Consider the following 16421-nt stretch of genomic DNA (forward strand, 5'->3'; position numbering starts at 1 on the left):
CCATGATTGCAAGTTCATCTCCTGCTCTGCTCTTACCATCCTTTTCTGCTCTTTCTGCCATTGATCTTTGAATTCCTTCCGCCATTTCTCAATTTCATTCCTTTTGGCCCAAAGAGGCTACAATAGAAAGAGGACTGTTGGGTGTACATAGCAGGAGAGGATAAGGTATTAAGCAGGAATTCAGAAAAGCCATAATATGTCTGAAATAACAGGGGGGCTTGATTAAAACTGTACAAAAATGCCCACAGTTTTAGCATTTCTTCTCTATTCCCCAACACCACCTTCTTCAAATGCAGATGTTTCAGCAGCAGTCTCTCTAGGACCAAGATTCTAGTCAACACATAGACCCATGGAGCATTTTAAATTGTTGCTCTTGCATAGGGATGTTTTATGTAAATCAGAAAATGGTATACCTCATAATATTCTCTCAGATGCAAAATTCCAGCTGTCTCGATGGCTACGTTCCCTGCCTTTATGTCATGCTCCATAACCATGGTATAGAGGGTCTGGAGAGGCATACTGTTCTGAGGAGACAAAAGTATTGACCCAACATGCTCAAGCTGTTAAACTTCTGGGTGTGGAACATGAACACTTTCACATTCTAGCTGACAGGAGAAGATTATTCCCAGGCTCTCTGTCAGATTCAGCATTAAAAGCAATAACCCACTCCCCACTTTCATTTTATAGCATAGTGTTTTCATTCTGCACCCAGTGCCATTGCCACAGTACCAGACTTCACACCTGGGGTTGGTAATAAATCATTTAACTCTCAACATTTCACCCTTAGCTCAATTTCTCAGCTTGGCTTGACAAAAGACTCAGAGACACAGCTCAGCTAGATTAGAATCTATATAGGAGACAAGAAGGAAGCCACACACGTAACAGTTGCTTGCTCACTGCAGCACAAAGATGAGGGGAACATGTACACATTCTCAACGGTTTAAACTTGAGGCTTTGGATACTTGGCATGGGGCTTGGGCAGTTGTGGCATGTGTCCATAGCTGTCATCTCTAGCCTGGGGAACTCACCAGCCTCCATCCTTATGCATGGGGCATAGCTTATGCAAACATCTTACTGTGTGGAACAATGATATCTTGACTAAATTCTCCGAGTAATATAGCAACTTTCTGTGTATCACTAGCACTGGTGCTTCCAAGAGAGCAAGAGACCCAGTTTCTGTTGTTAAGACTGCCAACTACACAACAGTGATTGACAGCAACTGCCACAATATGAAGTAAACCTGAGAGTATTACGTTTTATGAATCCTAGCCACTCCCAGCCCACCCATGATGAAAACTGCCACAGTGGCATTATATACTAGGGATGTGGGTATACGTTTAAATCCATTCCCTGTTACTGTCAGTGAAGCAATAGTTTTATTTCTGTATTTTTCATGGATTTAAAAAAAAATCTGTAGCAAAGACATGCATCCCTTTTTTTGTTCATGATATTCCTTGATACCTGCAGCTTTTGTACAAAAATTCTGTAACACTGATCATTTATTTTAAACTTGAATTTCCCAAATGTCCTCTTTTAAATATACATTTCCCCAGTGCTTGTTTTAATATACATTTTCTCTGTGGCAAGTTTTTTTTTAAATGTACATTTCTTGATTGAATTGAAAAATAAAACTCTGACTTGCTTATTCTAAGTCATCACATTTAGTGCCTTACAACAACTACCCATTGTGAGGATTTAACATACAACTACTTCTCCAATAATGTTATACACATACATGGGGAAAAAAAACTGAGGGTGTTTCTGAAGTTTTAATTGACAGCCATGCAGCTTGCAAAGTCAACAGAGTCAACCACTGGTCAATGAAAAGGGGGAAATATCAAAGGAACCTCTCTCTTGCTCATCAGCATCTTACTCTTTGTGGCTTTAACACCTAGCTGAACCACCCTATAGAGCAGGGGTCCCCAAACTCTTCAGCTCATTGATCCCTTTATGAAATTTCAGATTGTTCATCGACCCCAAACATTTATTATATGAAAATAATTTAATAAATACTACTACTAATAATAATAAAAACAAGCCCTTGGATAGTCCCATCGGCCCTTGGGGGTCAGTATTGACCACTTTGGGGAACCCTGCCATACAGCATGGCTGAATGTTACTTAGTTTTCTTAGATACATACATAAGTTAAACTCTTGCTGTTAAATGAAAATAATACTTAAAACATCATTGGTGTCAGGCTTTCAATTTATCAGGAGCACAAACATTTATTTAAAACATTTCATCTACTGTTTTGGTCACACGTTATCTTTTTATGAGGGTAAAGTCCATTTTACCTTGACAACTACAATGGGACATTTTTAATGTGTGCTATTTCCACACAAATAACTGCTGCCTTTGCTTCTCTGGTTAGGGGTGAATTCATTATTACAGATTGTTATAAAAATGGGGCCTGAAAATGAGGTGTTTACATTCATGCTCACAAATATAAAGGGTGCTTTAAAAAGGAAGTGCTTATGTTTGTGTGTGCCTGTATTTATTCAGACTAATAGAGATTCTATAGATTAGGCACAGCGCAATAGAAAAGAACTTGCACCAGAGTAATTTGATGTGGACTGCAAAACGAACACACAGAAGGAAAAACCTGGAACCATTACCTGGGAAAAAATCATATTTCTTCCAGCTTCAGCTATCTTCAGGATGTTCTTCGCAAATTCAATTTCTGCAAATAACCAACACATGAATGGGTTGAATCTCCATCAGAAATCCATGGCAAGAGCAGGGAGCTTATTTCTGCTGAGCTGGATAAAACCTCAAGATTTTGGAAATCTGTCTTTCCCACCTTGTGGCAAAGTTTGTAAGAAGAGTTGTGTACCCCTCTAATGCAAACTTCTGCTTCCTTAACCCCAAGATGGCCTACAGGACAGTCCTATTGCTGAAGAAATGTGGATGCATATTATCTGCACAGGTAGCCTATGACGGGAAGAATGACTGGACCGAAGTCATCTAGTGGGCTTCCATAAAGCATGGATGTTGACAAATAAAAACTCACCATAAGTAATGCGTTTGTCTATCCAATTCAACAGCTCCTTGACGTATTTGCACCACATTTTGGCATACCTTAGGGCTGCTTCTACACCACCTTCACATTTGATCAGCATCTCATCAGCTTCTTCAACTGCAAAAATTCAACAGGCTGATTTCAGAACACAGCCAATGAAATCAGTATTGTCATTAACTAAGGACTGGCCTATCAGCAGTAAAGAATTTCTTATTGTCCAGATGGGAAACTTGTGCCTCTCTAGCTGAACTATGATTTGTAACATCTCTCACCATTGCCTGTATGGGCTGAGGCTGTTGGCTGTTGCAATTCAGAAGTTCCTGGAAGGCTAAAGGTCCCACAATCTGAGTAAGTCTCTTGCGTCAGGGACATTCAGGATAGGCAGATTTGAATCTCAGCCTTGCATACTGAACCACTTTGACTGGGTTCACACACTGAAGTAAGCCATAATATGGTTTACATGATTTGGCATCTGTGAACCCATTCATTATGGTTTGTAAACCATGATCATAAACAATGTCTTAGTATAATGTGTGAACCCAGACAATATCTTTATGGAAAACTGTAAGCCTTCTGGGGCCAAATACCTGTAGCAACCTTTCTCTGCCCGCATCTCCCTCCGAGACTGATTACTTCCCCTTTCAGTCTTTGTAGTTTCTTCTACCTTAAACTGTCAGTGTGACAATACACCTTCATGCTTTTCCACTACTTGATCCTGCTTTCCTCCCATGTCTAGAAGTCTTATTACCTTCTGCATAGGCCTCCTGATCCATATAAATTATTTGAAACTGCCCTCAATTCACACCTCCAAACTCTCTTCCTGCCCTTCAGTCTAGCTTTCTAACTGAAAAATATTGTCTGGACTCATTATGTGAATGAAGCACAGAGAGTTCATAATAAAAGCCTCATCTGGAAACTCTTTAAATCTCCCTGGCCCTGATCAGAAGTTCTAATTTGGTCCCCAACATGGTGCTTTTTTGGGGATGTATTAGACCACACTTTCAGTAATCACAGATATAACAGAATTAGCATAATGTAAATTATTTATTTATAAACCACATTTACAAAAGCCGCCCAACTCCTAATGACTCTGGGCATTGGTACACTGTACCTGCAGGTTGCCATTTTGTTTAGGTGGTGGTGGGCTATTGGTGAAAATATGACATGGTTTTATTTTTTTAAAAATTATAACCAAAGTACTTTATAATTGGGTTGACAACATCTTTATTCATCAAACTATGAACATCTGAACTCTGCTGCTGATCAGGCTAAAACTTCAACTAGTCCAGCATACAGCTTTCCATAATGGCCAGTCACATGTGACCTGGAAGCCAAAAGTAGGATTTCAGGGCAATGGTCTGTCTCTCATTCATTTAGTTCACCACCTTCTTTGCAAAGTAAAAGCCAAAGCCAATATGAAATAGTCACAGAAATCAAAATTCATGCCAAACATTTCAATTAAAGTCTCCAGTAGATACCTGACATATTTGCTGGATCTGCTGCCTCCAAATTCCTTTCATCTTTACAGAAAGATTCATCAGTCTGCAAAACAAAAATATGTGGAAAAATAAAAAAAAATACTATTTTAGTGGGAAAAGGTCCTAAATGAAACAGACTTCCCCAAACTGGTATCCTCCAGATACATAGGCTTACAAAACTTAGACATCTAAGCTGACATGATTGAGTATGTATTAATTACATAAATAAATAAAATGATATTTTTCCAACCCAATCCCAATCACATCACTCTGGTCATATATCCCATTTTATATTTTAAACATTTTACGCAATTCTGGATAATAACTAGTTTTTCCTACTTAATTAATCATATTCCCAAAGTTTGTAGATATGAATGAATCGCGTTATTACAGATCAAAGACATACTCAGTATATTGATATCAAAACATACACAAATAAAATATATTAAAGTGAGATAAGAAAAATCCCAAATGTGCAATTTATACATTATTCTGCTTCCCCCCCACCTGGGTGATGTTTTTAAAATATCTGACCCAACCTTGATTCAGCCATTGACAGAATTCCAGGGAAGACGCTTGTATCTTAGGTGGAGGGTGAAACATACGTGACTTTGGTTATTTAATAGTCCAAAAGCATTTTACGGGCTTTAAGTAAAAAAGCAAAGTATTTTAAATAAAATGAATCTACACGTACCAGCCCCCGATGAGGATGATACATTCTGAAGTCTCCCGTGTTACCATTCTGCCCATCTGACAGTCCTTCTATGCATTTCTCCACTGTCTAAATATACGGTTAACATATTTGCTTGGTCCATACGCTTGTTAGTCCACAGATGCACAGACTGCATGCAGCCAACCACTGCTCAGTCTGAGCTAGCTGATGGCTGAGCAGAGAATGGTGGCCAATGGGAGCAGTTTTTGTTTTAATCTGGCTGAGTGTACACCTCCTAGCTTCCCGTGTTCTGTGAATTAACAACAGCCCTTCCTCCTTCTTCCATGAAAAAAGAATACATTTATATGTATTTACAAATACATTCCTGTTTTTTGGTTTCCTTTCCATTATCTTTGTATTGGGCCGCATGTACAGTATAGGGTTGGATGTCCCCGACCCTGTTGGCCTTTCATAAGGCTGTAAAGACCTGGCTTTGTGCCCAGGCCTGGGGCCTCGAGCGTGTGGATGGTCCTGTTTCTTGGCTGTATTAATATCCATGCATTGCTCACTTGGCAGCCATGTATATTTATTTTGTATATATTTTATATTTTAACTGTTTTAATTGTAATTGCTTTAATTGTTTTATGGTGTTATTGTTGTAAGCCGCCCAGAGTCACTCGCTGAGATGGGCAGCTATAGAAATCAATCAATCAATCAATCAAATAAATAAATAAATAAATATGCATCATTTTTTTGGCACAAGCCTCAAAAGTTAAAGTGCTATCGAGAATCTAGGAGACCAGAGGTATGGCAGGTAACCCTTCTAATAAAAAAATTGATACTCACAAGCACAGGAATGAACTCATCAGACTGAGAAAGTCAACTAATTCAGAAGCAATTTTAAAAAAAGCGGGGGGGGGGGGCTTTTCCAAGAGTGCCAAAGAATCAGAACTTCTGGAAATCTGTCTCACATCAGTGTTCGAAGACAGCATTATGCCCTTGATCGAGGCATGTGTCAACTGTAACAACCTGACTTCTGTGTTTAGCCAACAAAATTCATGTATTTTGTTCCAGTTTCTTCACAAACTCTGGTAAAGAGGTGTAACTTAAATGACTGACTTTTAATGTAAAAAAATTTCACCATTTTCACAACTTTGTTTAGCATAGTTTTCAACTCATGGTCAATATGAGATTATAATAATATATTTTTCACCAACAACTTAAATACTTTTATTGACCCAACCATGGAAGGAACAACATATATTTACATATGTAAATATTCCAGCACAGAATTTCCAGAGCAAGTCAATATATTCCAAGCAGTTAGTCAAGGTAGTAACATCTTAACCTGTTACTGTTCCCTCAAGTTCTTTACAACAGAAAAACTACAGGTAGTGCTCATTTAGCACCACAACTGGGGCCCGCAACTCAATTGTTAAGCAAAGTGGTTGCTAAGTGAAACTGCAGCTGTGTTATGATCTTCAGCTTTCCTTTGCTTTACAGACCTGCAAAGGTCATAAATGTGAGGATTGGTCATAAAGTTACTTTTTCATCACTGTTGTAACTGCAAATGGTCACTGTATGAGGCACTCTCTAAACGAGGACTACTTGTATTCTACTGTCTTACCATCATCAGAATGGCAAATTAATATCAGTAATTGAGCTTTTCCTTCAATATCTGATTCATCTACTCGGACTGTATCCCTCCCTCCCCCCCCATCAGGTATCACCTGACATATTTGAATCCATCTGCTGATGGTATTATTGGAAAGAGGATTTGATTATTCCTTGTTCTACACTTCCTTCCCAAATATTGCCTTTAATACCACATTGCAAACAGGAAGTATGAGCATCTCTGGGGTTGGATGAGGTTTCAAAATCTTAGCTATCAATTCTGCTCCTAAAAAGCTGGTTTATTTGACACTGAGAGTTTTAGCAAATTTCAAGCTCTGTTGTTTTCTAGGATGTAAAACTCTCTCAAGGTAGAATTGAGGTTTGTCAGCAAGAGGACTATGCTTGATCAAGAAATGTCTCTTCAGTGCTACGACCAACTGCTTTACTGGCCAATTTATCACCACAAAAGACACATTCTGGAGTAGGATTAAATTCATCACTACACTACACTAATCTCATTGCTATCTGAAAAGAAACAATATTTCTTAGTTTTTGTAGTCAGCTTTGTCTTGCATTTTGTCGATTTTTTTCTTTTTCACACAGATTTCCACTCTTATCTGATGCTGTGTCCTCATCACTATCATCTTCATATTTTTACTCCTCACTGACATACTTATCCATTCTGATTTTTTAGGGCAGGTCATGGTGTGCATTTCCAGATGTCTCCTCTTGGGTTCAGTGGAAGGACTTTTGCTAACCCTCCTTGGTCAATCAAATGACACACTTTCAATTATTATCTAGAGGATAACTATCCCTACTCTGGCTTATCTGGCAGAAAACTTTACCCGATGCAGGGGACAGCTTTTAAGTATGGCTGAGAATCACTGCATTAATCATTAGTATATATTGTGATATCAGATTACCCGTAGTATTTCTAAGACAAAGAATGTGTATCTGACCATTCCTAATTCTGAAAATAAAAAAGCTAGTGAGATTGCATCCTCCTAGGTACTGGCAGGAAAAAAAAAGGACATATGATCATTCATACCTAAGGGCCTGAATCTTTTCTGATTGCTAGCAAAATAATACCATCAAAGTAGCACATTTTATGATTTAAATGTGCATATACCTTTCAGTAATCTTGTTATAGAGAAGAGGTCAATCTACATACCAACTGACACCAAAGAAAGGAGATTTAACAGAGTGTGCAAACTATTGTACAATAATTTCACATGCTAGCAAAATAATGCTTAGGATCATACAACACAGATTAGAGCCCTATATGTGAAAAGAGATGCCAGATGTTCAAGGTAGCTTTAGAAAAGGCCAAATAACACATTATTGCTGATATAGGTTGGATAATTGAGAAAGTGAAAAAATACCAAAATATTCACTGATTATAGAAAGCCCTTTAACTGTGTCAATAATGTCAAGCTGTGGAATGTGCTTAGAAAAATGGGAATCCCAGAACATCTCAATGTCCTCTTGAGAAATCTATACACAAGTCAGGAAATCACAGTACAGACAGAACATGGCAAAACAGACTGGTTCCAGGTTGGCAAAGGAATGAAGTAAGGCAGAATACCCTTTCCTTACTGATTCAACCAATATGTAGAATATATATTGAAGAAAGCTGGATTGGAAGAAGATGGCAATGGTTTTAAAATTGGAGGAAGAAACATAAATAACCTGTGCTATGTTGATGACACTACTCTGATAGCTGAAAATGCAAATGATCTACAAACTCTAATAATGAAAGTCAAGGAGCACAGTGAAAAAAATGGAACTAAGATTAAATGTAAAGAAGACCAAATGAAAGACAAGAGGTACAGAAACCAACCTTAGAACTGACAATAACGTTATTGAAATGGTGGATAGTGTCTGCCTTTTAAGACCAACTATCAACAGTATAGGTACCAGCAGTCATGAAATATACTGCAGACCAGCACTTATTCGGATAGCAGTGAAGGCCTTATAAAAGATATTCAGATGCCAGGATGTGTCTATACCTACAAAAACCAGAATATTGCAGAAAATGATTTTCCCTGTGACACTTTATAGAAGCAAGAATTGGACACTAAAGAAGCAAGATAAAAAGAGTATTGATGCTTTTGAATGTTGATGTTGGAGAAGACTGCTGAATGTTGGTGTTGGAGAAGACTGCTGAGAATACTGTGAATAGTCAAGAAAATAAACCATCAAATATCAAATAAATCAACCCAGAGTTTTCACTCAAGGCACAAATGACCAGTCTCAACTTTTCATATTTCAGATAAATTATGCAAAGACCTAATTCTCTGGAGAAGTCTGTAATGTTGGGAAAGGTGGAAGGGAAGAGAAGAAGAGGATGACCAGCAGCAAGGTGGATCAGCTCAATTACAGCACCGATGGGTGCACCATTGGAAGACCTGAAGGACCAGGGTGGGAACAGATCCTTCTGGAAAAAATATCTACGTATGTGGTTGCTAAGAGTTGACACAGACAATCACTCAGTCTCAACCAAAACACAGAATGAAAGGAAGCTGACTGAATTTTATAACCATCGTAGATTTTAAATTTGCACTAGAGATCAATTCCAGCCACGAGTGTTTTAAGCATCACCTGCAAAATAGCCATTTAAACACTTGCCCAGGTCAAGAAATTATTCTAACGTAAATGACTTTTTCTCCCTGTTTTTGCTAGACAGTAGAAAGAGAATGTGTGTGTGTGTGTGTGTGTGTGTTGTTTACTTGTGAGTTTTTGCATGAAAGAAAATGGTTGATAAATGCAGATAGAGGATCTGTTATTTTCATAAACAGTGTTAATTTATTTTGCAAGCAATTAGTTTTATAAATAATTATTATTCCATTATATAATTTTGTGCCCAAACCCTGCATTCAAATAAGCATAAAATAAAATTAACCTTTTTGTTTTGTACTGTATTTACCTGAAAGGAAAACAATTTAAGTCTATTGCCTTCCCCAAATGGAAGAGTAGATAGATAGATAGATAGATAGATAGATAGATAGATAGATAGATAGATAGAGATAGAGAGATAGATAGATAGATAGATAGATAGATAGATAGATAGATAGATAGAGATAAATGATAGATAGACAGACAGACATGCAAAAATACTATGCAGTGCCCAATTTCTCCATCTTTTGTCAACCAAGGACTCCCAAGACCAGCTGAATAATTCTGGAGATTTTACCACCTCAATAAATAAATGCATGTGACACAGTTCTATTTGCAGATACTTATGTGATAATAGATATAACTGGAAAAAAAATGTCCCTTTTTAAAAGTTATGTCACCAGCCAGATATGGCATGCATATTTCCCTAAAGAAAACTATGTCCCTGCCAAACCCAAATGGGTTAGATCTTGTAAGAGTATTTATCATGCAAAGGAAGAATATATATTTATTCTTTCTCAGATGGCACAAACCTAAGCAGCAAACATTGCTGCTGCTGCTGCTGCTGCTATTATTATTATTATTATTATTACTCAAGATCACTTTTAATTCTACCTGTACTTTTTCGGGCTGTGGGTTTGAAGATCCATTACTGTTGTCATCAGCATCATCACTAAACATTTCAATTGCCCTAAAAATTAGAAAAAAAAATCAGTAGGAGAAATTACTTAAAAGGCAAAATGAATTATTCGTCATTAAGACAAAACACCATTGGGTAGCCCCTACCATCATGCAAAGTTGGAAAGTAGAATTGAGCCCTAATATACTCTTTCTATACTTATTATTATACTTACAATATTATCATCTAGGATTCTTTTCACCTCAACAGCCAAAAAGTTTTGAACCATTCTAACTCACTACCAAAAGAGTACAAGGTGTATCTGACAGCTGCATGTTTTGATTAAGTATAATGCACAAGGAGTCTCAGCAGGAGTTGAGGCGATGCTTTGCTATAATTGCATACAATGGCAAAAACATATTTGCCAGCCCCTAATATGAAGTCATCCCCAGCTGTGCTTCATTCTTAAGTTTAAAGGCCTGCCTTGAAGAATGTAGACAAGAATAATCATTCACTAAAGTTAACTTCAGTAGTTAACCCTTAACTTAATAGACAATTACTTTTGTCATTAAAGTTAAAACTATCCGGAATAGTTGACTAAAGAAGCTGCTATGATAAAGACAAAATTTGTATGTGAATCAAGGAGCCTTAATTACCTCCTTATTATTCCCTAGATGTATTTTTGCCAACTCCAGGCAAATCTAATCAAGCTCTACTATACCGAATTGCTTTTGCATCCTTTCACAGAACACGTATAGCTGATTTTATTACTTTAGAAACATCTGTGATTACTTTCCTTCTGTTTGCCCATATAGAATACTTTCTCCTAATGTCATTATTCTGACATTTATGTAAGGATCTCCCCATATTTTAAGTCTCATGGGCTTCAGTCTTAACACTTGGAGAAAATGGGATACTGGTCTGGGTAGAGAAGTATTAACCAAGCTGTTATATTTTAACCAGAGGTCAATCCACCCTGATACTAATTTCCCCTCAAATGCAGTTTTCAATGACTTCATTTGGCTGAATGACGGTTCCATGTGCTTCTAAATTTTGTATGTTGTATAACAAATCTTAAGAATGCAATAAGCTCAAAGCTGTACACACAGGTTTATAGCACTTTCTCCCTCCCCTCCCTTTGATCGGAGGCAAGCAAAGGCATCTGAGGATGGGAAACTTATATGATAGTCCTTCATTCCTTTAATGACAAAAGTGGTGGGTCAGCATTTCTGGAGGGGAGTGACCTAATTTTTACTATGCACCTAATGTGCACCTGCACAGCTGTAAATAACCATACAATTTATTTCAAACCTGCACAATTGGGCAAATATGCATTCATTTACTTTAAAAAGAATGAAACTAAAAAGGTCTTGCATGACCATCTACCTTTCCAAATGAAACTGTATGACAGTGGTTTATTACATTTTCTCTAACTATAAATATACATGGCAAACACTTTCAAATTCCTAGTTCCTGCAGTTACAGGACTATGCTTTTGTTGTACACTGTCTTAATATGTGACTGGAAATGAGAAATTGTCACTCATTGGTGCCTCCAAAATGCTAAATCAATCTTCTCCAACTAGGTCTTTATCCAGGCTGGGTGATAATAATGGCAACTGTAGTCCAAATATCTAGACAGCGTAGGTTAGGGAAGGATGTATCAGGCTTGGAGACATCTCTAGAATAGCAGACCACATGATCCAATAAGCCAAGACGATAAATAACTCTTATATTTGTGAGCCACCACAAACTCTACCCCAGTGGAGAGCAGATGGGGCTGAAAAGGACCATGATCTAGCATACAGCCTTGCATTCCTGTGATAAGTAGCAGCTTCTAGGCAGGTTTGTTGGTTCCTCTGCCCAAAGCAAAAGATAGAGGAATTGAAAATGCTGGGCAAGTGTATGCATGCCCCAAAGAAGTATATAACAACAACAACAACAACAACTAGTACGTCATGTACTCAAATGACTTTAATGCACATGTATAATTGAAATCATGTTCAGGATCCACTAGCAGGCTTCTTTCAACTGAAGGGTACAGCATGCTCCTCTGCAGAGAATCATGTCCTGTCATTCAGAATGTGTGTGAGTCTTGATGCATCCTTCTGACTGAAACACTTCTCAAGGTCAAGGAGAGAATATCACTTCCTTGCAGAAGTCAGCCCTGGTAGTAAATCACTATTACACACTGCTGCTCACCTCCACTAAATCCTGAACTGCAGGACATTTAAATTATGCTTAACAGTTTGCTCTTTATATACATTTAGTTGGCCTATGTCAAAAGGATGGCAGCAGAGCAGCGACTAGTATAAAATATTTTACTCCTTAAACATTGTACATGCATCTGTACTGTACAGTACAACATAGCACCAATTATCTCTATCATCACCTCCAATTCCAACATCTTCTGGTTTTGTATCTTTCAAAAATATAATATTCTGTATATGTAATTTCAGTAAAATTATGGTGGTGTCAGTTCTAAAGCATATTTCCAGTCTGTAGCTGCTTGATTTTCTAGGAGCCACTACCCACAGGGCTGGGTATTGCCTCATGGCCTGTACCATTCAGGTTACAAGAACTTACCTCCCCACCATCATGTACCACATTCACAACAGCATTAAGAAATATCTTTAGTGCACGCTGAGGACCACAATGAAATAAGATACGCACGCATTTCCAAGTGAAATTTCGAGGGCATCCAAACTTCGGAAAATCTCACTATAGCGTTTCTTGTTTTCAGTTCCTTTTGCTTCGCTGTCGAGATCTGAACAAGAAATAAGAAATTAAAGAGAAATTTCAGCAAGTTCAAGCAATAGGTTACGTACCACATTATATGGATTTCCACTGATGCAATGGAACTTCCTGTTGCTTAGCTCTCTTTCCTGCTGCATTCCTCCATACACCCTAAACTAATTTCAGAATGTCACCCACAAGCTCCAGAACTGATTTGTGGAGAATGTGGCACGCAGATTTGGGAAGGAGAGGAAATTCGATCTACTGGCAAATGTTATTCCACTAGGGATGGATGAAAGAAGATACCCTGGTGAAGTACCGAACTTAATCATACATAAAACATCAAGGTCACTGTTGCCGTGAAAAATTGCACAAGGGCCTCACTTTCCTTTCAGACCAAAAGTTGTTGAAATCTATTTCAATCCTTCATGCTGGTTGTCCTCCAAACCCTACTGTGGCTTAGGGAAAAGTCCAGTTGGAAATAGATGGAAACCATATTTATACAGCTACTTTGGAACTCTGTTCAGAATAAATATATCATTTATTGATTAGGAAAAAATAGTTGTGGAAGTTTGCAAGAAAGGCTGACCATACACAATGCCAATTGCCTGGCATATACCTAAGGTCTTTCCCCACTTGCACCAAGCCACTGCATGAACATGCACTGGCAATTCCTTTTTTCTGTCATATCCTCATACGCCTTTATTTCATCCCCAACCCATACCTAAAGTAGCTTAAACTTGTCCTTAGCTCTTGTAGTGTTTTCCTATTAAACTGGCAATAACTGATCATAGTTTTTCATGGGTGCAATCTAATGTGCTTCACTGACCATTCAGTCAGTGTCATAATCAGGTGACCCTTAGGAGATCAGATCAGATCAGCTCCTTTTGGCCACTTCGAATGATGCATGGACTTCCCCTCCCCTCTTCCCCTAGGCATTCCAGGGCCATTCTGCTTTGGGCAGTGGAAGAGTCCAGTGCTTTCAAACCATCTTCTCCCCCTATAATTGCCAGGTCTCTAAGCTAAATCCCAGCAAAAAAACTTCAGTCAGATTGAATAGCAGCTGACCAATGCGGGGAGGGGGCTGCACAGTGAAGTGAGAGAGAGATGGCTTTCTCTTTAGTGTTTCACAGCATCACTCACCCACCCCTACCAGCAGTTCAGGCTGCTTTTGAGCATGGTTTTAGTGCTCTTCTAGAAGAGCACCACAGATAGTCTTCGCTTAAGGTCCATTCATTCAGCGACCATTCAAAGTTACGATGGTACTGAATGAAAGGACTTACAACTGGTCCTCAAAACTCTGGCCACTGCAGCACCCCGCAGTCATGTGAACAAATTAGGTCTGCCCACATTTACTTTTTAAAATTATTTTATATTTTTTTTAACTGAAAGTTTTAACAGCAATAATAAGAATACAAATTAAAATAGAACAGGGAAAAGGAAAAGGAAAGAGAAATAAAAGAAAAAAACTAAAAGTACAATAAAAAAGGTAGAAGAAAGTAGAAACAAAGAGAAAAATATAAAGATATAAAGAGGCGGCTTCCGATATTCTTCACGACAGTTATAAGTACAATTATATTTTAACCTCTCTTTCTAAAGATACATCATGACTCTCTTCTTTTTATAATCCATCCTGTCTAATCATCAAAACCATAAATCACAAGTTCATTTTTATGCAAAAAGTCCATAAGGGGTTTCCAGTCACCAATAAATGTAGATATTGTCCTTTCTCTAATCAAAGAAGTCAGTTTATCCAATGACAAGCGAGTGTCTGCTGCATGGTGCTCTGTGCACCACTACTAGCTTGGTCCTTCTTTTGCATGGCAGCTGGGGGTCCTTTCATGCACCAGCCAGGGCCTCCTTTTGTGTGCCAGCTGAGTCCTTCTTTCATGAAAGGAGGCCCTGGCTGGTGCGCAAAAGGAGGCTCTGGCCAGCGCACAAAAGAAGGCCGGCATGAAAGAAGGCAGTGCGAAAGAAGGCTGGTAGTGGCGTGTGATGCAGTGGATGGTATGGTGGGCAAGGCTGGGTGGTGGGGGCAGCTGGTGGCGGGTAGGCAGGCAGCCAAGATGGGAGGGGGAGAGAGGTGGATGGGGACAGTTGAAGTGGAGTCAGTCCCTTACCTTCTTCCAAGAATGGCTTGGATCCAGATGGGTCCTCACCTAATGACCATGTGGGATTCGCACAACGATAACAACTGGGATTGCTGGAATTGTTGTCGCTAAGCTTAGTAACAGAGTTGCCGGTCCCACTTAGGGTAGTTAAGTGAGGATTACCTGTATTCCAGAGTAACTATGTTCCATAGTAGTAATACTGGTACTACTAATACACAGTAATAGTACTGTGGATGGGGAGGAACCATCTCTGGCTCAGTCCTACAAAGCATGAGTGGCTGTGGATGTTAGGGCCACCTAGGTCTGGGGATATTCCATCTTTGACCTTGGATGAGGTAGCACTTCCCCATTCAAGAATGGTGTGCAATCTGGGGTCTTCCTGGACTCACAGCTCCTGCTTGATATGCAGGTTGCAGTTGTGGCCAGGAGGACTTTTGCATAGCTTCATTTGGTACACCAGCTGCACCCTTTCCTAGGTTGGGAGGCCCTTCAGACAGTCACTCATGCCCTCAATTTGATTACTGAAATGCACTCTATTTGGGACTGTCCTTGGACCACCCAACTAGTCCAGAATGCAGGAGTAACAAAAACCTCCTCATCTGCAACTCCATAGAAAAGAGAAAGAAAAGTACATTTTGTATATGCAAACATAAACGCACCCACACCCACACTCACACCATTCACATCCTTCCTTCACATTGCACGCATCTGTCTGGTTGCCTACCAAAGGATACCTGTGATTTCTGTGAGGTGGACCTGAAAAAGTATCAAGCCATCTATCCCTTTGAAGCCCAGGAAGACTGGTGAGGTAAGAGTTCCTGCAAATGGGAAAACAGACTCCACAAAGCCATGATGAGGGTGGAGAGGGAGAGAGCGAGCCCACACACAATTCTGCTACAGTTTCAAATACACTGCAGCTGAAACAAAAATAATCTTGGCTTTGGAACATAGCTAATATTGTGACATCACAAAGACCTGGAGCTGCTTTCAAACTGTCATAGAATCCTTGTATAAAAGTGCCACATGCCAGAATCTTACAGGCTATATGAGGGCTTTACTTCATGTTCACATGCCAGGGCATGAGTGAGCAGTATCAAGTAATGCCTTACGGACATCGATATTCAATCAGATCTGATGTTCCTCCCTAAAGAAGTATTTTTAAGTAGCTCTCATACCCTTTCCAGACCTGGTTGAGTCTCTCCTCTTTTCTCCTCTGTTGGTAGCAGGTGGGTTTCGAACTGCTTCGGAGTTTGAATGTTATTGGAAGCAGTGATGGTGTGGGCAGGCCCAGATATCT

General features: G+C 39.0%; 1 protein-coding gene across 1 annotated transcript in view; it reads right to left on the reverse strand.

The window, feature by feature from the left end:
- GMIP (GEM interacting protein) overlaps positions 1 to 16421 on the reverse strand; it is a 59618-nt gene that overhangs the window by 24268 nt on the left and 18929 nt on the right. Inside the window, exons 3-9 of the mRNA XM_063292971.1 lie at positions 12951 to 13044; positions 10275 to 10350; positions 4499 to 4562; positions 3012 to 3137; positions 2617 to 2681; positions 414 to 524; positions 37 to 117 (exon numbers count right to left, since the gene is read on the reverse strand). Of these exons, the coding sequence (XP_063149041.1) occupies positions 37 to 117; positions 414 to 524; positions 2617 to 2681; positions 3012 to 3137; positions 4499 to 4562; positions 10275 to 10350; positions 12951 to 13044 (617 nt within the window). The remainder of the gene's footprint in view (positions 1 to 36; positions 118 to 413; positions 525 to 2616; positions 2682 to 3011; positions 3138 to 4498; positions 4563 to 10274; positions 10351 to 12950; positions 13045 to 16421) is intronic.

This window comes from Candoia aspera, chromosome 2 (assembly GCF_035149785.1).
Source record: "Candoia aspera isolate rCanAsp1 chromosome 2, rCanAsp1.hap2, whole genome shotgun sequence".
In the NCBI taxonomy this organism is placed as follows: domain Eukaryota; kingdom Metazoa; phylum Chordata; class Lepidosauria; order Squamata; family Boidae; genus Candoia; species Candoia aspera.